At 38.6% G+C, this 21,783-nt stretch overlaps 2 protein-coding genes across 12 annotated transcripts in view; one reads left to right on the forward strand and one right to left on the reverse strand.

Annotated features, from left to right (window-relative positions):
- Window positions 1-15,900, reverse strand: part of HELQ (helicase, POLQ like) — a 47,935-nt gene extending 32,035 nt beyond the window's left edge. For 6 of the 11 annotated variants that reach the window (XR_646918.2, XR_646919.2, XM_021938449.2 and 3 more), the window contains exons 1-8: window positions 15,413-15,900; window positions 13,283-13,997; window positions 9,208-9,386; window positions 7,186-7,386; window positions 6,365-6,437; window positions 3,880-3,977; window positions 1,694-1,792; window positions 300-445 (exon numbers count right to left, since the gene is read on the reverse strand). Coding sequence is in view for 9 of the 11 variants with exons in the window: in XM_021938449.2 (XP_021794141.1) it covers window positions 300-445; window positions 1,694-1,792; window positions 3,880-3,977; window positions 6,365-6,437; window positions 7,186-7,386; window positions 9,208-9,386; window positions 13,283-13,997; window positions 15,413-15,709 (1,808 nt within the window). In the remaining 2 variants the exon portion in view is untranslated. Of the gene's footprint in view, window positions 1-299; window positions 446-1,693; window positions 1,793-3,879; window positions 3,978-6,364; window positions 6,438-7,185; window positions 7,387-9,207; window positions 9,387-11,245; window positions 11,350-13,282; window positions 13,998-15,412 lie in introns of those variants that run through there. The other 5 variants (XM_009206811.4, XM_009206814.2, XM_021938451.2 and 2 more) reach the window with 5 other exon arrangements.
- Window positions 15,901-15,958: 58 nt separating this feature from the next.
- On the forward strand, window positions 15,959-21,452 carry MRPS18C (mitochondrial ribosomal protein S18C). The gene is made up of 6 exons (XM_003898673.5): window positions 15,959-16,199; window positions 16,937-16,992; window positions 18,365-18,448; window positions 19,770-19,827; window positions 21,003-21,062; window positions 21,151-21,452. Exons 1-6 carry the CDS (start codon window positions 16,100-16,102, stop codon window positions 21,225-21,227), a joined length of 435 nt encoding a protein of 144 aa, XP_003898722.1. The 5' UTR covers window positions 15,959-16,099; the 3' UTR covers window positions 21,228-21,452.
- Window positions 21,453-21,783: the final 331 nt, after the last annotated feature.

A 21,783-nucleotide genomic window follows, 5' to 3' on the forward strand; every position in this document is an offset into this window, starting at 1 on the left:
TTGGCCAGGCTGGTCTTGAACTCCTGACCTCAAGTGATCCGCCCGCCTCAACCTCCCAAAGTGCTGGGATTACAGGCATGAGCCACGGCACCCAGCTACCTTAGAACCCATTTCTCTGGCTATTTGACATGTGATTTTCACAGTTAAAATTTCTTTCTTCAAGGTCAAGGCCTTTAGTATACTGTAACAACTCAATATGATGTTTTGCGAGGCATAATTAGTGTTTGCCCAATCAACATAATACACAGTCTGTAATTCATAATAAAAATAAAACAGGATATTTAAAAAAATTAACATACTTGCTTAAAAATTTGCATATCATTTCTGCTACATTTTCACAGTTCTTCTTACTAGGACAAAAAACTAAGCAGGAATAATTGGGAATAACTTCTGTAACCAATGCTACCAAGTGATCAGGATCCATCTTTTTTAGGGTATCAGAATACTGCAAAACAACAGGATGTAGGAACAAGGTGGTTAGTAAACATGAAACCCTGTCAATTTTTTACCAGTGTGATTTGAAGGTAAATAAACCATCTATAATTCTAAACTTCTAATTTAATAATCTGATCATTTAAAAGATGAAATCTATATTAAGAATCAAAATGTTCAATCTCACTTTTTTTTTAGGTTATTATGATTTTCTTAGGTCTAGTTAGTCTAAAAAAACTAGAATTAAAGAAGTGAATTAAAGAAAATTAAAGAAGTGAAAATAGTTAGTTATTAATAGCCTCACTACATGCCCATCTCCATCACAGCAGAACAAAAAGTCCCACAGAGAGAAACACAAATTGGTCCTAATAATAGCCTGTTTTCAAAAACACAGATTCAATCATACTACTGAATTATAACAATTTTTGTAGTGACACGAGGAACACAAAGAACATGAAGAAAAAATGTGAAGTTATTTAAAATCTGTTTCTTCAACTTTACTAAAAACTAATGAAGACATAGCTTTAGAATAACATACCTTCAGAGAATTCTAAAACTACTATATAATCTCTTCTTCCCCTTTGTAATATCCTTCATATAAGTCATAAAACACTAAAATTTACATAGTAGACATTAACATTTTAATACACCAATATCTGAACCACATGGTCCATAAATTATTCTTCTGTTGTTGTTAAATGAATAAGCATTTACAGAAAAGGTTTCCAAATTTTCTTGGTTCACAGCCCCAATGCCAAAAGAAATACTTAACAGTTTTGTTAATTAAATAGTGAGGTCCAAACAACTTAATAAATATGTACTTCATCACAACTTAGTAGCTGTTAGAATAAATAATACATATCAGTTGAATGAAAAAATATTTTTATTTCATTTTTAAATAACCACAACAGCTCACTAATGGGATGTGTGCACCACTTGGTACTGTCTTTCAAACTCTGGAATAAGACTGGACACAGCTATTCTTTTCTGTTCCAGATTGATTTTCACACAGTACTTACAGCAACCGCAAAAACCCCAACTTCACAAAGATATGATGTCATAGAAAAGAATATGGTGTGATCTAATGTTAAAATTGGAAATGAGCTATCTTGAACTGGTAGTCTGCATGGTGTCCAACAAATGTCAAGCATCAGCTGTGTCTCGCAAGAATGTAAACTATTCTACGGAACCCACTGGAAACTTCTGTGGTGCCCCAGACACAAAGTCTGGTAACCTGGAATTTAAAGGTTATCAACGTTACCTTATAATTAAGGAGGCGTGAAAAAGTCATGCCATTCTCAGCTTTGCTGTCAATTTCATATATTGTATCATTTATTTTCAGATATTCTTTTAATTCAACCTTGAATTAAAAGGACATTTGCAATTAATACCACATATAAATTCCTCTTTCCAGAGTTTTAAATGTTATAAAATAGGTTAAAAAAGGACAGCTATAAAAGATTTTAGCTTTTCTAAGATATATAAAACATGCTTCAACTTAAAAGTTCTTGCTTTACCATTTCTTGTTCTTCTTCTTTTTTGGTCTCTTTTTCCCTTGAAATCAAAATAGGGATCAATATCCTTGAAGAAATATGTTTGAATTAAGTAAACATCATATCCAAAAAGAAACCACACACTTCTGTATTTGTCACGAAAAGTGTCAGTCTTGGTGTTCTTATCTTTTACTAAGGTGTTACCTGTCTTATGTCTCAAGATCTAAAACTTTGTCTTTTTTCTTTTTTTCTTTTGAGACAGAGTCTCACTCTATCACCCAGGCTGGAGTGCAGTAGCATGATCACAGCCCTCTGCAGCCTCAACCTCCAGGGCTCACGCTATCCTCCCACAGCCTCCCGAGTAGCTCGGATGACAGGCATGCACTACCACACCAGGCTAATTTTTATAGAGATAGGGTGCCTCTATGTTACTCAGGCGGGTCTTGAACTCCTGGGCTTGAGCAATCCTCACACCACAGCCTTTCAAAGTGCTAGGATTACTTATTACTCATCAGTTTTAATTCTAAAATCAGTTTTAATTCTAAATACCACCACATCATTTTCAGTATTTGTAGACAAAAACAGTTTGTAAACACAGCTCATTGCATTTTATTAATAACAATAACAATGTCTAATGTGGCAATTAACTTCAAAAAATCTCTCTCGAAAATGTTCATATCTGGTACAAATGTAAAAACACCTTTTTTTTCTTTTTGTTTTTTGGAGATAGCGTCATCACTCTGTAGTCCAGGCTGGGGTGTTGTGGCACAAACACAACTTACTGTATCCTCGACCTTCTGGGCTCAAGTGATCCTCCCACCTCAGCCTCTCAAGTAGCTGGGACTATATGTGAGCACTACTATTCCCTAATTTTTTTTTTTCTCTGTCGCAAGGCTGGAGTGCAGTGGCGCAATCTTGGCTCACTGCAACCTCCATCCTACTAGGTTCAAGCGATTCTCCTGCCTCACTCTCCCAAGTAGCTGGGACTACAGGCATGCGCCACCATGCCCAGCTAATTTTTGTACTTTTTAGTAGAGACAGGGTTTCACCATGTTGGCCAGGATAGTCTCGATCTCTTGACCTCATGATCCGCCCGCCTTGGCCTCCCAAAGTACTGGGATTACAGGTGTGAGCCACTGCACCCAACTGCCCTAATTTTTTAATTTTTTGTAGAGATGGGAGTCTTGCCATGTTGCCCAGATTGGTCTTAAAACTCCTGGACTCAAGCAATCCTCCTGCCCCTGCCTCTTTAAGTGTTGGCATTGCAGGTCTGAGCCACTGCACCCGGCTAAAACATCAAATTTCAAATTAAAATTCGGCAATTAAAAAAAATTATTTTCTGAAAACCGACTTAGACACTGAAAACCTATTTAGATACAAAACATACACATTAGTACTGCACACAAATATATACACATTACAAACTATTTTCAAATAACTACAAATTACATTTGTTTACTTTCTTCGAGCATTTTGAGAATGCTGCTATTGAGGAGTTTACACGTAAATCCATGTGAAGCCTTTACTTTTAAAAAAAGTATTATAACTACTAACATATAAATATTTTAAAATATTTAAATTTTAAGATAAATTTTTTAATGTGCCAATAACTCAAAACATGTCTCACTAAAATTTTGCCAAATAAAAAAATGTAGTTTAAAGAATAAGGAGTGAAAAAATAAAATGGGGGTCTGGGAAAACTCATTCAATGAATGTTCACTGAGGGCCTGTGGGCCAGGCTATAGATACATTAGTGACCCAACCCAAGATCCCTGACCTAGACACAAACTCTTAAATTCTCTATACACAACCTCTTATTGGTATATCGTCATGGTGAGTAAAATATGCCCCTTTGGTACTCTATAGAATTATTTAAATCCTATGTTTACTACTTTCATTTCTAAGTTAGATGAATACAAAACAAATCAATACAGTGCAAATCTTAGGTACATACTGGTCTAAATTGACTGGTATAATATTCTGCTTGAAGAAACTTTTGTAGGTCTTCAACATTGTTTAATGTTGCACTCATACCAATAATTTGAGTTGTTCCTAAAACACAAACAAACAAAAGCCAAAGTGTTAAGGAAAATATATTATGTAATATATCATAAAGTAATTTTAGCAAATCTTTTGTGCTCTGAATTCTTCCTGAGTGATCTGGGAAAGGGGTGGGAGAAGTAAGTAAGAAAAATACAAATAGCTGGGTGCCAACTTTGGGAGGCTGAGCTGGGAAGATCGCTTGAGGCCAGGACTTCAACACTAGCCTGGGCAACACAGTAAGACCTCATCTCTACAAAAAACTTAAAAATTACCTGGGCATGGTAGTGCACATCTGTAGTCCCAGCTACTTAAGAGACTGAGGTAGGAGGATCGCTTGAGCCCAGGAGGTCAAGGCTGCAGTGAGCCATGATCGTGTCACTGCACTGTAGCTTGGGCAACAGTGAGACCTGACCTCTTAAAAAAAAGAAAACTACAAATATATTACCAGAGTATTAATCTGGCATTTGAAGAATGAAATTTTTCAGGTATCCTGAAAGTTACTACTTAGAAGTTTATCGAGTTTTAAATTTGGCAAGAAGTAGGATATTAAGGCTTCTAAACAATAATAATGAGTATAAATTTGCTTTTAACTGTCTATCTGGATCCCCTTTACGAAAAGCATGATATGTTCCACAGGTATGGCTATAGACAGACGTACAGTTAGTAGGATAGAGGGCTAAATGAGTCTCCAACTCTTGGCCCATGAAAAGTCCTTTATGAGATCTTGCTATCAAGCTAACTTTTAATTTTATTTATTTATTTATTTATTGAGACAGAGTCTTGCTCTGTTGCCCAGGCTGGAGTGCAGTGGCATGATCTTGACTCACTGCAACCTCCACCTCCTGGGTTCAAGCGATTCTCCTGCCCCAGCTTCCCGAGTAGCTGGGACTACAGTTTTTGGTGATGTTATTGCTTTAAATAAAGGTGGAGTGAAGCTTATGAAGCCATATGACATCCTGGGCAATACAAAATGGATACTTTCTATAGACTTAGCTATTGAATGAAAACCCAAATAGGCCTTCCTTGCAAATGTTTCTTCATTGCTCCTATGTCTTGAAATAGTCATTCAAGAAACTGGCTGAAAGAGAAATAATTGGGAGTATCCTTCTCATTCTATAAGGATAGACTATGAAGCTGAAGAGGTGGGCATGGGGCCAAATCAAGAAAGGCTGTACTAAGAAATTAGGGATTTATGCAGAAAGCAAAGGGAAGCTATTAAAGAATGGTAAACAGTAAAATAAACTAATAGGATTTATATTTTGGGAAAGATCATTCTACTTGCGCTAAAGAAAGATGGATTTGGTGGATGAAGGGCAGTGGGTAGACAGAAGAACTTGGTGATTTCTGTGGCAATTCAAGTAGAAAGGATGAGGTACTGAACTAAAGACTTAGTGGTAATGAGGGATAGGAGAGAGAGAAGTAAAAATATATTTATGAGGTAAACCAGATAGGATTTGGTTGCTGATAGAATATGTAGGATCCTGGCTTGGCTGGCTGGAGAGTGCTGGTTGAGAATTCAGGCTGAAGAATGGCTTTGAAGGCAATGAGTTGGGCTCAGACTAAGCCTTAGTTAGGCTTAGCTGTTCATAGAATAGTCAAATAGGAATGCTCTAAAATACAGGCTTGATGAAAGCAGGGACTGTTTTATTCACTGCTGTATCCCTAGCACTTAAAATAGTGCCTAGCACACAGTAGGTGATCAATATTTTTTTGAATGAACAATTACAAAATGCTATAACCTGCTTAAATATTATTGCTGTTGAAATTTTTTAAATACTTTTTAAGATTTGACCTTTATAGTTAAATTTTCCATATAGATGGTAAATATTGCAATAGCATATCAATAGTAGGTTATGACATTTAGAATAAATTTTTCATATACTTTAAAGACTACCTGATGCTGTAAAATAGCTCCTTAAAGTGACCTATTTAAATGTAGTGCTTTACAATATTATTATTATATTTATATTATATATATTATTATGGTGGTGATGAAGATAGCCGCAGTAGCAGCGGCAAACCCTTACTGAATGCAAGGCAAACCCTTACAGTGCTAAGCACTGCTGAATGCAATACGTGTGTTAACTCACACAATCCTTACAACAATTCCATCAGGCTGGTACCATTATTATCCTTGTTTTACAAATAAAGAAACACAGGGGTTGAGAGATGTGCCTGGGCACACATAGCTGTTAAGTGGCGGATAATAATAGAGGACTTCTTCAAATACCAATTTCATTTACCTTCAAAATTCTATACATTAGAAATTTTAAAACAAAGGCAAAAAGCTTAAGTATCTTGCTTTAGGTTACATAATGCAGCTAGTGATAGAATTAAGTGTTTTATAAGTCTCTTGATTATAAATCAATTCATGACCTCATTTAAAAAATACTTACTGCTAGTGTAGAGGATTTTTGCTAGGGTCATTTCCAGTGTAGCTCCACGGCTTCCTTCACCAATCATATGCAACTTCGAGATTTTTTTAAAAAAGGCAAAGAAGTAAATCTTCATATAATGCTCATATAAAACATGGATATATTCATATGAAATTTGTTTGTAAAGAGTTGCTTATAACTCTCAAGTATTTTGAATATAACAACTATAATACATGTGTATTATTTCACTGGTATTTAGGATAATGAGCTTTTTATACAAAATCCTTATAAATCTGGGATTCATAAGTACTATTAAAAAAATTTTTTTTTTGAAATGGAGTTTGGCTCTTGACCCCCAGGCTGGAGTGCAATGGTGCGATCTTGGCTCACTGCAACATCCACCTCCTGGGTTAAAGTGATTCTCCTGCCTCAGCCTCCCGAGTGGCTGGGATTACAGGCGCCCACCACCACGCCCAGCTAATTTTTGTATTTTTAGTAGAGACAGGGTTTCATCTGTTGGCCAGGCTGGTCTTGAACTCCTGACCTCAAGTGATTCACCTGCCTCGGCCTCCCAAAGTGCTAGGATTACAGGTGTGAGCCACCACGCCCGGCCTATAAAATTGTATACTGCACACATATGTGTTCACACTTTAAGAAACACTTGACACAAAACCAAATTTAAGATTATCAAGCATAGAATGTCTTCACCTATATTGTCTATATGTTAAAATAAATTTATTTTTATAGAGGTCCTAAGGTACTAAGCAGATCCACACAATAACCAGAATAATAAATATTTAGTATAATAAAAATGTTGACAAATTACAAAAGTATTAACCAACCTCATCTACAACAACCAGACCCAGACTGTCAATTCTTCCAGTTTCAATCAAGGAGTTCACCAAGCTATGTCCTTTTTCAATAGTGGCAATATATAGCGATTTCTTTTCCCTTCTTTTCGTTGGAGGAAATCTTCCTTTGCTTCCAGCATATTCTTCAACAAAGAAACCAAGTTCTACACCAAAACTTGACAAACCTGAAATCTAGAATATTAGTTACAATAAAGAAAAACAGGCCAGGCATTGTGGCCAATGCCTGTCATCCCAGCACCTTGGGAGGCTGAGGTGGGAAGATCAGTTGAGCCCAGGAGGGTGAGACCAGCCTGGGCAACACAGTGAGAACTCATCTCTATAAAAAATAAAAAATTAGCTGGCCACCGTGGCACAGGCCTGTAGTCTCAGCTACTCGGGAAGCTGAGGTGGGAGGATTCCTTGAGCCCATGGAATTGAGGTTGCAGTAAGCCTTGGTCATGCCACTGCACTCCAGCCTGGGTGACAGAGCAAGACCCTGACTCAAAAATAAATAAATAAATAAATAAATAAAATAAACAAAACCAAAAAACACAGATAAAAACTCCATTAGATGTTCATGGGGTTCAAAAAAGCTTGTAGTGTTTAATACCCATCAAATAATGTTTAATACCCATCAACAGGAACAAGGTCACAGGTAAGACATACATAAGAAATGCTGTAATGTCTTGATCTTTGCAAAACAAATGCAACTCCTAAAATACATGTGAAAATAAATTTCAACTGTCTCCTTTGATGTCAAAAAGCATCAGGGGCATGGTGGCTCATGCCTGTAATCTCAGCATTTTAGGAGGCTGAGACAGGTGGATCACTTGAGGTCAGGAGTTTTAGATCAGCCTGGCTAACATGGTAAGACACCATCTCTACTAAAAATATAAAAATTAGCCGGGTGTGGTGGCGTGTGCCTGCGATTCTGGCTGCTGGGTGGGGGGTGGGGCATGAGAATTGCTTGAGTCTGGAAGGCAGAGGTTGCAGTAAGCTGAGATCACGCCATTGTACTCCAGCCTGGGCGACAGAGCAACACTCTGTCAAAAAGACTGCGGTAATAACCTATTTTGTCGGCCATAGCTGCTGAAAGCAAGGTAAGGCCGGGCACAGTGGCTCACACCTGTAATCCCAGCACTTTGGGAGGCCAGAGTGGGAGGATCACTTGAGGTCAGAAGTTCGAGACCAGCCCATTCAACATGATGAAACCCCATCTCTACTGTGGGTCATTAAAAAGGCCTGCAAGGTGGCACACGTCTGCAATCCCAGCTACCTAGGAGGCTGAGGCAGGAGAATCACTTGAACCCAAGAGGCAGAGGTTACAGTGAGCAGAGATTATGCCACTGCACTCCAGCCGGGCAACAGAGGGAGACTCCACCTCAAAAAAGAAAAAGCAGGGTAAATAGTAATAGAACATTTAAGATGATGTTTAATCCAATAGTTCAGAAAATGTAAAACTTTCAGCAACAGGTAATTAGTATTTGAAGAGATTTTAAGTAGTGTATACTACTTTTATATATCCTAAAAATATTAATTCTCCATCAAGAGATACTTCTCACCAGGCGCAGTGGCTCATGCCTGTAATCCTAGCACTTTGGGAGGCTGAGGTGGGCGGATCACTGGAGATGAGGAGTTTGAGACCAGCCTGGCCAACATGGTGAAACCTCATCTGTACTAAAAATACAAAAATTAGCTGGGCATGGTGGCACAGGCCTGTAATCCCAGTTACTCGGGAGGCTGAGGCAGGAGAATTGCTTGAACTTGGGAGGCGGAGGTTGCAGTGAGCCAAGATCATGCCACTGCACTCTAGCCTGGGTGACACAGCAAGACTCCATCTCAAAAAATAAATAAATAAATAAATAAATAAATAAATAAAATTTTAAAAAAAGAGGTACTTCCCAACAATACAAAATTACTACATTTAGGCTAATTTTCAGATCTTAATGTCAAAGTATCAGCAAATAACATTTGTTTTAAAACACACACGCGCACACACACACATACACACACCTTTTCTTGGACAATTGCCACATATGGAAGAATCATTAAAACATCTTTCCGACAGCAAAGCAGTTCTTGTAGCATTAAAATCTCAGCTACGAGGGTTTTTCCACCACTTGTTGGCAATGAATATATTAAATTTTTTCTTTCTTGCACAGAATTCAATGTTAAACAAGTATGTTGCCATTCTGTGGAATTAAAAAAAAAAGGCATTATTTTCTCCTTCCAACCTTTGAAACTCAAAAGTTTTCTAAGAAAAAAATCAAATCCCTTCCTGTGGGGCAATCTTCTCATAAAGATAAATGTAATTATAACCAATGGCACATGTCAAAAATCCCAAATGTGCAAGTAGTACAGCAAGTGAGCCTAGTTCAGGCCTAGGCAACAAGGTGGGCAACCAGCCCATTTATTCACCAGCTGCAGACATGGGTCCAATATTACAGCAGGGCAGGTAGCAGCCTTGTGGACAAGGAGTGCCATCTGGGATATCAGAGGAACAAACGGACAGTACAAGGACCTATGTGAATTCTAATGTCTTCCTCTTATGTTCTGCAAGGAGATTATGTAAGCTTCCCTTCCTCATTCAGCCAAAAGCCATCTCAGAGAGAAGTGTAGGGGGAAGAGGGAAACAAACCTATTAGGTTTTACACAAACCAATAAAAACTTTAACTAGCTCTCATGGAGACCTGAATTTTGAATGGGTCCAAAACCATTTTAAACGGTTAAGACTGTTTAAACCACAAAAGACTAGAATTATTAACTGGCACATCTAGGATTCCCACAATTAGGCAAGGCGGGATTCATGAAAATAGATCAGATCCAAGATATTATGTGAAAACTAGTATTAATTACTCTGTAGGATAATTTGACAATAAAAATCATCAAAAGTCTTTAAAGATGTGCTTCAGTGTTTTATCACTAGAAAAATGAGCAAAAAATTTAAGACATTTCACAGCAGATGGCAAATGGCCAATAAATAGATGGTCAATAAACAGCAGAAATGCAAATGGCCAATAAATACATGAGAAGATGCTCAACTGTTCTCTACTGGGTTGGCAAAATTAATTTTTAAAATAAAAAACCAGTAACTACCAAAAAAGAAAAAGCCCCACACATGTAAAATCCAGAGCTGACTAACGTGGGGGAAAAACAGCCAATCTCATGTATGGTTGTGAGAACACAAACTGCTAGAATCCTTGTGGAAAGTAACCTAGTATAAAAAATAGAACTGCACATTGCCTTTGATCTGGCAGTATTACTTTTGGGATTCTACATCTACAGAACAGAAGCCAAAGCATATAAAGATTATTTGCAGGATGTTCACACAGCATTGTTGGTAGGTGACAAAGTGCCATGGTGGCAGGGGTAAAGGCTGAATAAATTATTGTACAATCATCCAATGTGATTCTTTGCAGTTTAAAAATGAACTGTAGATGGATCTATGTATGTTCAATATACAGGTAAGTATATATAAAAAAAAAAAAAAAGCAGATCATTGGCCTGGAGTGGTGGATCACGTCTGTAATCCCAGCACTTTGGGAACCTAAGGCAGGAGGATCACTTGCAACCAGGATTTCAAGATGAGCCCATCTCTATTAAAAAAAAAAAAAAAAAAAGTTATATCTGAAAGACAGTTACAAGTGACTTTAACTTATTGTGCTTTTGGGTGATTCCCAAATACTACAAGTGACTGTGAATATGTTTTCTTTAAAAATATTTCAAAAATACTTAAATTTAATACTGAATAAATATTGAAAAATACTTCCGATTGGTATCACCCGAGTTATCAAATTAGATGTTTATGCCAAAATATAATGTAACCATAGCCACATTTTATCCAATTCAGATTTTTAAGTATAACATGACAAAATAATATATATGAATATAATCTTCACATCAAAAAAATAAATTAGCCAGGTACAATGGCTCATATCTGTAATTCCAACGCTTTGGGAGGCGGAGAGGAGTTCAGGGCCAGCCTAGGCAACAAAATGATACCCTATCTCTACAAAATACAAAAAAATTAGCCGGCTAGGATGGCACATGCCTATAGTCCCCACAACTTCGGAGGCTGAAGTGGGAGGATTGCTTGAGCCTGGGAGGTTGACGCTGTAGTGAGCCATGATCATAGACTGCGAGGTCGTACTCCTAGAGGTTCTGATGCAGTAGGTCTGGGGAAGTGTCTGAGAACACGCGCTTCAACAAATTTCCAGGTGACATTGATGCTGCACTCCAGGAACCACACTTGAGAACCACTGCTTTAGCTTAATAAAAAGCAACACATGTATTTATGCTTTAATCTGTCATGTTATTAAGCCAGATTTAAAGGTAAAAAGATTTTAAAAGTTGTTATTTACTGAAGTTCTTACTTAGAAGCTACCAATATAATTACTGACAATCATTACCAGCATCTAATTTGGCATGTCCTTAACACAGCCTCTAACTTGCAAAAAATTTATCCCTTTTTATAGACAAGGAACTAGGCCCAGAATGCTAAAGTTGCATTGTTAAGTGACAACCCCCAGCAGCTGAGAACCTACCAGAGTGTACCAGGCACAGTGCTAGTTAAGAAAAAGGTGAGTTAGATAGAGCCCTGTCCTCAGGGTGTTCATTCTGGCAGACTAAACAAAAAGCAAGGTGCTAGGAGAAAAGCAGAGAGAAGAAAGTTAACATCTACTTCCAGGGTAATACACACCATTAGCTCTTAAACCATGAACCTCACAATTTAGATTCTTGTAGAGTCTTTTATCAGACTTTGTTTCCTGTAGTTCTGCTCCAACCTGACTGTCTTCTCCCTAAGAACCCAAGTTTTCATATCATTCGTAAGATCCTAACAGGAGTTCCAGAAAACTCATGAAGTGGAAGGTTGATGGGCTGACTTTCCAGTATGGCAGCAACTGTCCCTTATTTGTCTGAAATGACACGTTTCTGAAATACATGCAAGGACCCTGGATTTTTTAAAAACATTACAAGATACCTTCTTAATATTACTGTTTCTTTGCACTTAAAACAAGCCTGTCCAACCCACAGCCCTCATGAGGCCCAGAATGGCTTTGAATGTGGCCCAACACAAATTTGTAAACTTTTGTAAAACATTATGAGATTTTATTTTTCCAATTTTTTTTTCTTAGCTCATCAGCTATCGTTAGTGTATTTTACTGTGGCTCAAGACAATACTTTTTCCAATGTGGCCCAAGGAAGCCAAAAGATTGGACATCACTGACTTAAAACTTAATTGCAGCTGTCTTTAAAGATGTCTAGTTTTGGGAGAGGCAGCACAAAGCAGAGCACCTGGGTGGTGGTGGGGATGTGCCCGTGGAGAGAGGTGGCTGCGGCTGCCGGTGAGGGGGGAAAGATGTTTGGTTTCATCAACAGTATTACTAATATGGATTTCTTTCACTCAAGACATGTGAGTGTCCAAGACATACTGCAACAGCTAAGTTTTAGTAGAGAAGACAGAGCCAGCCAAGGAAATACAAGCTAAGAAAACTAAGGATCTACTAGACAATCAGAGTCAAAAAACAGGAGTGGGTGTAAGGACATCCAGAAACAAGAATTTCACGAAGGGTGTAGTCACAGCATCAGGTAAGTTATTGAGAAGTCAGGTAAGGTAAACATTAAAAGTAACATTGTGTTTAGACGTCAGATCTTAGTCATCAGATCTTAAGTGAGAGCACAGAACCCAGAATTAGAGTGGGGTAATTTACTAAAGTTCTTACTTAGAGGCTACCAATATAATTATTGAAAATCATTACCAATATCTAATTTGGCATGTCTTTGAACCAGAATCTAACTTGCCTAACAATTTACTATCCCTTTCTTATAGATGAGGAATTAGAGGAATTATGTGAGGTAAGGAAACAGACAGAAAGGATAACTGGTTTGGTAAGCGTGACTGTGAGGGAAGGAAAGAGGTTCAGTGGTAGCAGGATAGGTAGGAACGGAAGGGGTTGAGAGATCACTAATATTTTGTTTTCAAAATGAGAACTAGTATGAACCATGAAAGCATTCGCTTCCATTGACTTGCACTAATATTATGGTAATGATAGGAAAAAAATTTTTTTATTCCAGCAAAAAGCATTACCATATAATTTTTCAATTCCCTTGAACTGGGCATAAAGGTCTCTCACTTTGCTGGGTAATGAATAAAAAGGACCAAGGTCATTTGATGATGACTCAATTGTTTTCTTAGCAACATTAATTTCCTCAGATAGGAGAGTGTCTTTGAGCTGTTTACTTCTAGAAAATATTGGTGTCTGGGCCTTGGCATTTCCAGTCATGGCACTTTTTAGATGATCTTTAATACTTTTTCTCCTGTTCATATCTGAACTATTTCTGACTTTGGAAGAGGTCTCATCATTTTGCTGGGGTTGCTCTATGCAATTATGGGGCAGTTCCTCATTCACAGTGTTGTGAGAGGATGACTTCCAATCCCTTTCTTTCATAGAACAATTGCCCAAATCATTTGAAGACTTCTGTAAATTTTCAAAGTATATAGCCTGTGAGGAAGGTACATCATACAAAAGATCAGCTCCAGGTTCAACAGTGACACCTTCATATCCACTCTGGTTCTCTGTGTGCTTATCAGTTTGTAATTCAGTAAGGTTGCCTATGGTAGTAATGCTGAGTTTGTTTTTGATACTTTCTGAGTAAAGATTTTCAGTGGCAAAGTCTGTAGCATGTTTCTTATGTTCAGGAAGTTGCATATATTTTTGTTCCAGGTCGTCAACTGGAGCTATAAAGGAGTTTTCAGTAAAGCTATCATAGTCACCAAACATGTCCTCTTCACTGTCATTATGCTGCAAAGAGAACAAAAACGCTTATGGTCAATTCCAGTTTCATTAAGAAGAAAAGCTTCACCAGCCTGGCCAACATGGTCAAACTTAGTCTCTACAGAAAATACAAAAACTAGCTGGGCACAGTGGCACGCTCCAGTAGCCCCAGCCACTTGGAGGCTGAGGCATGAGAATTGCTGGGAAGCGGAGGTTGCGGTGAGCCGAGATTGCGCCACTGTACTCCAGCCTGGGCAACAGAGTGGGACTCTTTCTCAAAAAAAAAAAAAAAAAAAACCCAAAAACACTTCAGCCTAGGGCTGTACCAAGTATATAATTATATGGTCACATATGGATCATAGACCTATATGTAAATAGATATCACCAATTTATAGCTGAAGAAATGGAGGCCCAAAGAGGTTAAATTACTTGGCTAAACAGCAGGTTTACGAGTGTTACAATGACACTGAGATTCTAATTTTTGAGACAGGGTCTGGCTCTGTCACCCAGGCTGGAGTGCAGTGGCAGCCACTGCACAATCACAGCTCACTGCAGCCTTGACATCCTGGGCTCAAGCGATCCTCCTGCCTCAGCCTCCTAAGTAGCTAGGACTACAGGTGCAGGCCACCACACCCGGCTAATTAAAAAAAAATTTTTTTTTTTTTTTAAATAGAGACTGGGTCTCTGTTGCCTAGGCTGGTTTTGAACTCGAACTTCTGGGCTTAAGTGATCCTCCCATCTCGGCCTCCTAAAGCACTGGGATTATAGGCATGAGACACCACACTTGGCCAGATTCTAATTGTTAAAGCTATACTAAAACAGCAGGAAGACTGGTAGACATCTACTGAAATGTCAGTGCATTCGAAGTTTCTGATAACTGCAGTGCTTCCCTCCCAGACTACAATCTACAGAAACTGGCCTGTAACAGAAACATGGTTGTACCCCTAGACACTCCAAGGAGTTCCTAGGAATTTGGAATTGAGACTGATAATCTGAATACTGACTTGGAGTGGTCTACTACACATTAGAAAAACAAACCTGGAGGCAGCAATATAGTAAAGTGATTACGACAACAGGATTTGGAGCAAGAACTGTAGTATCTCAACTTTTCAGGGCCTGATTACTGTTGTAAAATCTAGACAATGTAACTAGTTTAACATAATGGGTCTTCAATAAACAGCAGATTTTATTTGTACAGTAGGAGCTGCAGTTATTTGGAAGCCTAGATTTGTGTTTCCGTCAGCCACTTATTTGCTGCGTGTACAACTTTTATGTCTCGGGGTTTACATTTCATATTTATATAGAGGCAATCAATACCTCCTAAGTGCCGATTAACAGTGGTAAAGAAGAGAAAAGTAAACGAAGGCGATAAAACTGGTCAACTCTTTGCATCTGGGAAGGATGCCAAAAATTTGCAGTTTCAAGTTCCAAGCCCTTCGTACCTGGTCTCCCACCCCTCTGTCAGTGGGCATGCGACGTAGGAGGTCCGGGTTTGTATCACCACCTCCAAGGACGAGACATTCGGGGGAATCTGAGAGTAGAAGGGGCTGTACCTCGACCGGCAGTACGCCCGCGGTTTTCCGCCTCCTGTTCTCAGCCACCATTTCCTCCTCCTCTTTCCCCTCATCTCCGGGCTCGAGCTCGGCCGCGGTGGGAGCGACAAAAATGCACCCCAGGCTTGGACGGTTCCTTTTGGGGAGAGACACCCGCCGGCGGATGCGGGAACCACCTTCATCCATGGCAAGGATCCAGGGCCCTATTCAGACGTCGTTCTCAGTGACCCAGACGCTAAGCCCAAATGGAAAAGAGAGTGGGAGGCCAGCGCCCGCTTCTACATTCACCTTCGGAAAAGACCCCAAGTTAGTGCTCTGGGCTCGCGGACCGGAAGCAAGCATAAACTTCTACGTTCTCCTTCTCCAATCATAAGCCTCACGTGACCTGCAGCGCAGCGAGGGCTAGAACAGAAAGGTGCTGCGCATGCGTATTGAAAAACCTCACCTACTCTCGCGGGTCCTCAGCGTTCTCCTGCGGAACCTTTGAACCGCGTACTCGAGCCCACAGGGGAAAAGCAGCGGAAGGGGCCTTTCGGAACGATTCGGAGCGAAAGGAAGTGGAACAAACGCGGAACCATGGCCGCTATGGTTGCTGTTTGCCGTGGTCTAGGGAGGAAGAAGTTGACACGCTTGGTAACGGCTGCTGTCAGCCTTACACATCCCGGGACTCACACGGGTAAAGTCTCCATATTCTATGCTCCGTTGTAGCGTTGCAGGCATTAACCTTAGTCTTAATGGTTGGTGGAGTCGTCCCTGTTAGCAAAACGACTCTAGTTTCTAGGCAATTAAGTTTCTCCAAGATGGTTGGGAATTTGTAATCGCCTTTGACTGTTTTAGAGTCGTCTAATCCACTCCTTTCTTTAAACGTATGAGGAAGCTAGAGTGGTTCTTATTTAAAAAGCAGAGACCTTCCTAAGATGTCCGGATAATCTTAGTGAGGAAGGGGCATTTCCAGAGTCGCCCAGCAGCAAATTCCAGTTGTCTAAGGTCCCCAAACAGAACAAAATTGTGTAATTTTTGCCATTTTATCTCCTCTGTGTTTCTCTATAAATTCTCTCTGGGACGGGTCTGTTACTCATTTCTTTTTGTATGATAGTGCCTGTTGCTTCTCCTGTAAGAATTTGCATTAAGAATTTTCTCTAACCATGGAATGAAGGGAAAATCAATGTCAGAAAGAGAGCAGGTATGGGTGGGAAAATACGTGCTTTTCCCCCAAAGCCCTGGAAAGCACACCCATGTTGAGTCTTACTCTGTCCCAAATATAAAGGTTTTTAACCAGTCATTCTGAATATAATGAATACAAAACCTTTAATATCGTGTCCCTTAGTTCATCCTGTCTCCATAAAAACAAAAATATTTAGCTATTCAGCTATGAAAAATAAATAGTTAATTGCTGTTTCTGTTTAATCACAGTGCTTTGGAGAAGAGGTTGTTCACAATATAAACAGGTATCCAGCAACGAGGACCTGGTAAGAATTTTTTTTTCTATTAGTAAGGCATTTGCAAATCTGACCAAATGTTTTTTTCTTTTTAAAACGAGAACTGGTATTAGACTCTAACATCTTTTATTTTAGCTACTTGAATAGAGTTCTGCTGTAGGACAAAACAATTAGATAATTACTCTGAGTTCAGAAATGATGATGAATTGATTGTAGTCAGTTGAGTTTTGAACTAGGGGAATTCCTAGATTAGAAGCAAAGCTGCTATAATACCGTATTTTTCTTCCTAGATCTTAAATTTCAGGATATGTGATTTGGGAATCGGTTTTTTTACATAGCCCTTTATAAGCAAATGATTTGGCAATTTTAAAAGGTAGTTTGGGTGAGTAGAATTTTAGATAACTGAAAAGAGACTGTACAAAGCTTAGCTATAGGTTGGCTATAGTATTAGCATGGACTTGAAAGCACAGGTTCTTACTACATGCAAAGGTACTTTGACACTAATCAGAACATACAAAGCACTTGGCACAGAGCTGAAGAGTAGTCACGTGAGCTGAATGTAAAATGGAAAGTTTGAAGAATTGGAAAAAACAAAAGAACTTGTCTAGTTTCTCTGAGCATCTGTCTTGGTAATCTAATCCATGCACCACACTTTAAGAAAGTAAAGGGACATTATTCCTTTTTTAGTTCATAAATCCCACTTTGTCTCTAATCAAAGTTATGGACCCTCTCCACAGAAAAAGGCACAAAGTTCCATTCATTTGAAGTTTTGCATACGATTACAGGGAGTCATGGGCTTCAGAGCCATTTCTAGATTAAGAACCTCTATCCTGGAGACAGCCATACTGACGGTAGGAGGGAGGCACTGTGGCAGAAGCATTAGGGCAATGGTGGTAACAGAAAAGCCAAAAAGGCTAATGCAAACTTATATAGTAGCCTGGGGTGATAAAGTCAAACAACCTTTTATTACAGTAAGTCATGGGCCATTATGTATAAAAATAGTGAAAAAATACTTGATAGAGACATGGAGATGGATAAATTAGGGATTGCACTCATTTAAGAATGCCGTATGTTATCTATTGTGTTACAAGTTTTCTTAAATCTAAAAATTTTTTCATTATCTACAATCTGAGCAAAGCATTGCAGCAATCACTTTCTTATCAGACATCATTTTTGTTCTGCCGTAAACTCTTTTATTCTACAAAGATTGTACTTTATTCCAGAATCTTCCCATGAGTTCATTTGTAGGCTAAACTGAAACAAAATAAAGTGCTTATATAAAATATGTACACAGTAAGAAAGGTATAACTAATCCTTTGAATGGATTTGAATGTAGAATAGTAACCTTTTAAAATTCAGAATTAACACATCCTATTATCACACTTTTCGTTTTTTTCCCTAGCCCATTACAATGGAAAATCCTTATAAAGAACCTCTTAAGAAATGTATCTTGTGTGGAAAGCGTGTAGATTATAAGAATGTACAGGTGAGATCTGATTTTACTTCACTATATTTTAAGGTTTTTCTTCTGATAGATCTGCTTAAAGAGAAGTCAGTTTATAGCAGGCTTTTGTAGAGGTAACTGTTTTAGCAACTTCATAATTTCAAATTTGGTTATAATTCTATGTATAAGCATATCTCTGTTTTATTCAAGTAAAAGCACCTTGGCTCTCCCCACTTACTATTATTTCCACTCTGTTTTTTTCACTACACCAAACATAATAGCTCACTGTAATTTTTTTTTTTTTTTTGACAGAGTTAAAATTCTGTCAAAATTCTCAACTGGGGAGGGTCAGAACTTTGGAAAAAGCTCATCTGGTGAAGCTGATCTCTTTACCTCACCACCCATATCACTGATTCACATGTTACTTATCTCTTGTCTAACTCTCAGCAAGTTAGAAGTTGCAAATTTGGGGCAAATGAATAGCGCTACAGTTCTGTATGTTGGCCGGGCGCGGTGGCTTACGCCTGTAATCCTAGCACTTTGGGAGACCAAGGCGGGCGGATCACCTGAGGTCAGGATTTTGAGACCAGCCTGGCCAACGTGGTGAAACCCCGTCTCTATTAAAAATACAAAAATTAGCTGAGTGTGGTGGTGCATGCCTGTAATCCCAGCTACTTGGGAGGCTGAGGGAGGAGAATTGCTTGAACCCAGAAGGCGGAGGTTGCAGTGAGCCGAGATCGTGCCGTTGCACTCCAGCCTGGGTGACAAGAGCGAAACTGTCAAAAAAAAAAAAAAATTCTGTATATTGACAATAGTATAAGGTGATAGCTGCCTTTGAGAGAGAACCAAGAAATTACAGAAACACACATACTAGGAAGATTATGCAAAGTGCCAAGAATAATGACTGGCACCTAGAAAGTTCTAAATAAGTATTTAAATAAAGCATAAACTATAGCAAATGCCTGGTGTACTTGTACCTCTGGAAAATCTTATTACCCTCTGATAATTTATCTTAATGATTATTATCAGAGGGTAATGTGATAGCTTGTCATGATAGATGAAGTTTTTTAGTAGCTTGTTTCAAGCAATATTTTAGAAAAGTATCTGTGGAGGTCAAGAAAACAGATTTAACATTGAATGAATATGCTAATTAATCTGCTATTTAATTATATATAGACTTTTGACACACTAGAAAATATTTAAAAGGTAACAGGATGGATAACAATATTTTTTCTCATATTTCATGAAATGTCTGAAATGTAGTAAAGCTTTATATAACTTGAAGGTTGTTTTTTGAAATTTACATATTCAGAAATAAATAACAAATACTTTTTTTCCCCCTCCGAATAAAACTCCAAAACAGCTTTTGTCCCAGTTTGTTTCTCCATTTACTGGATGCATTTATGGAAGGCACATTACAGGTATTTTGTTTTTTATCATGGGAATATATATGTAGATAAGAATTATATCAATGTATTTCTGTCATTTAAGAAAACTGTCAAATTTTCAAATTGTGCTATAAATTACTACTAGATCAGATACTACAGGGACTAGAGCTAGTTACTATGAAAAAGCCTCCTAGGCCAAGGGGATTATTATTTTGCTGTCTTATGCAGAGTTGACTATATAGAAAACTTGGGCTTTATAAAACTGTTGTTGGTGTTTTGGAAGATCCTATAATCATTCCTAGATTGATACTTAAACTTGCTGTCAGCAAACTATGGCCCATAGGTCAAATCCGACCTGCCCCCTTTTTATCTTGATCAGGTTCATCATATACAAATGCCACCTTTTTTTTTTTTTTTTTTGAGATGGAATCTCACTCTGTCACCTAGGCTGGAGTGCACTGGCACAATCTCGGATCACTGCAACCTCTGCCTCCTGGGTTGAAGCGATTCTCATGCCTCAGCCTCCCGAGTAGCTGGGATTACAGGCATGCACCACCATGCCTGGCTAATTTTTGTATTTTTAGTAGAGATGGGGTTTCTCCATGTTGGCCAGGCTGGTCTTGAACTCCTGACCTCAGGTGATCCGCCCACCTAGGCCTCCCAAAGTGCTGAGATTACAGGCATGAGCCACTGTGCCCAGCCCCACTTGTTTTTGCAGTTTTGTTTACATAGTACCATATGGTTGTTTTCGAGCTACAACAGCAGAGTTGAGTGGTGGTGATGGAGACTATGGCCCAGAAATCCTAGAATATTATTATTCTAGCACTTGACAAAAATGATTTACCAACCCTTGACTTAAAAACTTGTTGAGGCTGGGTGTGGTGGTTCACGCCTGTAATCCCAGCACTTTGGGAGGCTGAGGTGGGCGGAACACCTGAGGTGAGGAGTTCAGGACTAGCCTGGCCAATATGGTGAAACCCTGTCTCTACTACAAATACAAAAAAATTAGCCGGGTGTGGTGGTGCACACCTGTAATCCCAGTTACTGAGGAGGCTGAGGCAAGATAATTGCTTGAGTCTGGGTGGCAGAGGTTGCAGTGAGGCGAGAGTGCGCCTCACTGTACTCCAGCGAGACTCTGTCTCAAAAAAAAAATTGCAAACTTTAAATATTGACATTTTTTATGAATAAGAAAGCTTTTTATTTTACAGGTCTTTGTGGGAAGAAACAGAAAGAAATCACAAAAGCAATTAAGAGAGCTCAAATACTGGGTAAGAAAGAACACCTCAACAACTGAATTGAGCTAGCTGAAGTTTTGTTCATTATGTTTTCTCAAGAACTTTAATTATCTCTTTACAGGGTTTATGCCAGTTACATACAAGGATCCTGCATATCTCAAGGACCCTAAAGTTTGTAACATCAGATATGGAGAATAAATTATATCACATTTCCACCAATAAACTTATTTTACAGTAAGTGGTTGTATGATGCCAATATTGACTCAAACCAAACTTTGGATAGAAAAGTGTTTGAGGAGTGAGGTAAAGAATGACACTTCCCTTCATACCAATGTCCATTAAGCAGATTGCTTATTTAAAATGTTAACACTCATCACATTTTACATATGTTGAATAAAAGTGGTTCTGTGTGATTTTCATTTATATCTGATTCCCAAATAGCTCATACAATAATCCATTCAATTGAATGGAATTAAAACTGCTCAGAATGATTTTCCAACTAGCAAATGTAAGTATGCCTGGTTAAGGTATCTTCCCTTTGTAGAAATGTTACATTGGGATGGATAGTGGTGTTGTCACAGGAGGACAAAATATTCCTAGACAAGTCTATCCTCAAACCAGTAGTGTCTTTTACATAAAGATGATTTACACCTAATAGACATTGAATATGATAGACATGTATGTATATATGTACCAATTCTGAGTTCCACTGGCCTATCCCAAATACACTGGATTACCAGGCTTGTACTGTATT

The sequence above is a fragment of the Papio anubis genome, chromosome 3 (assembly GCF_008728515.1).
Source record: "Papio anubis isolate 15944 chromosome 3, Panubis1.0, whole genome shotgun sequence".
In the NCBI taxonomy this organism is placed as follows: domain Eukaryota; kingdom Metazoa; phylum Chordata; class Mammalia; order Primates; family Cercopithecidae; genus Papio; species Papio anubis.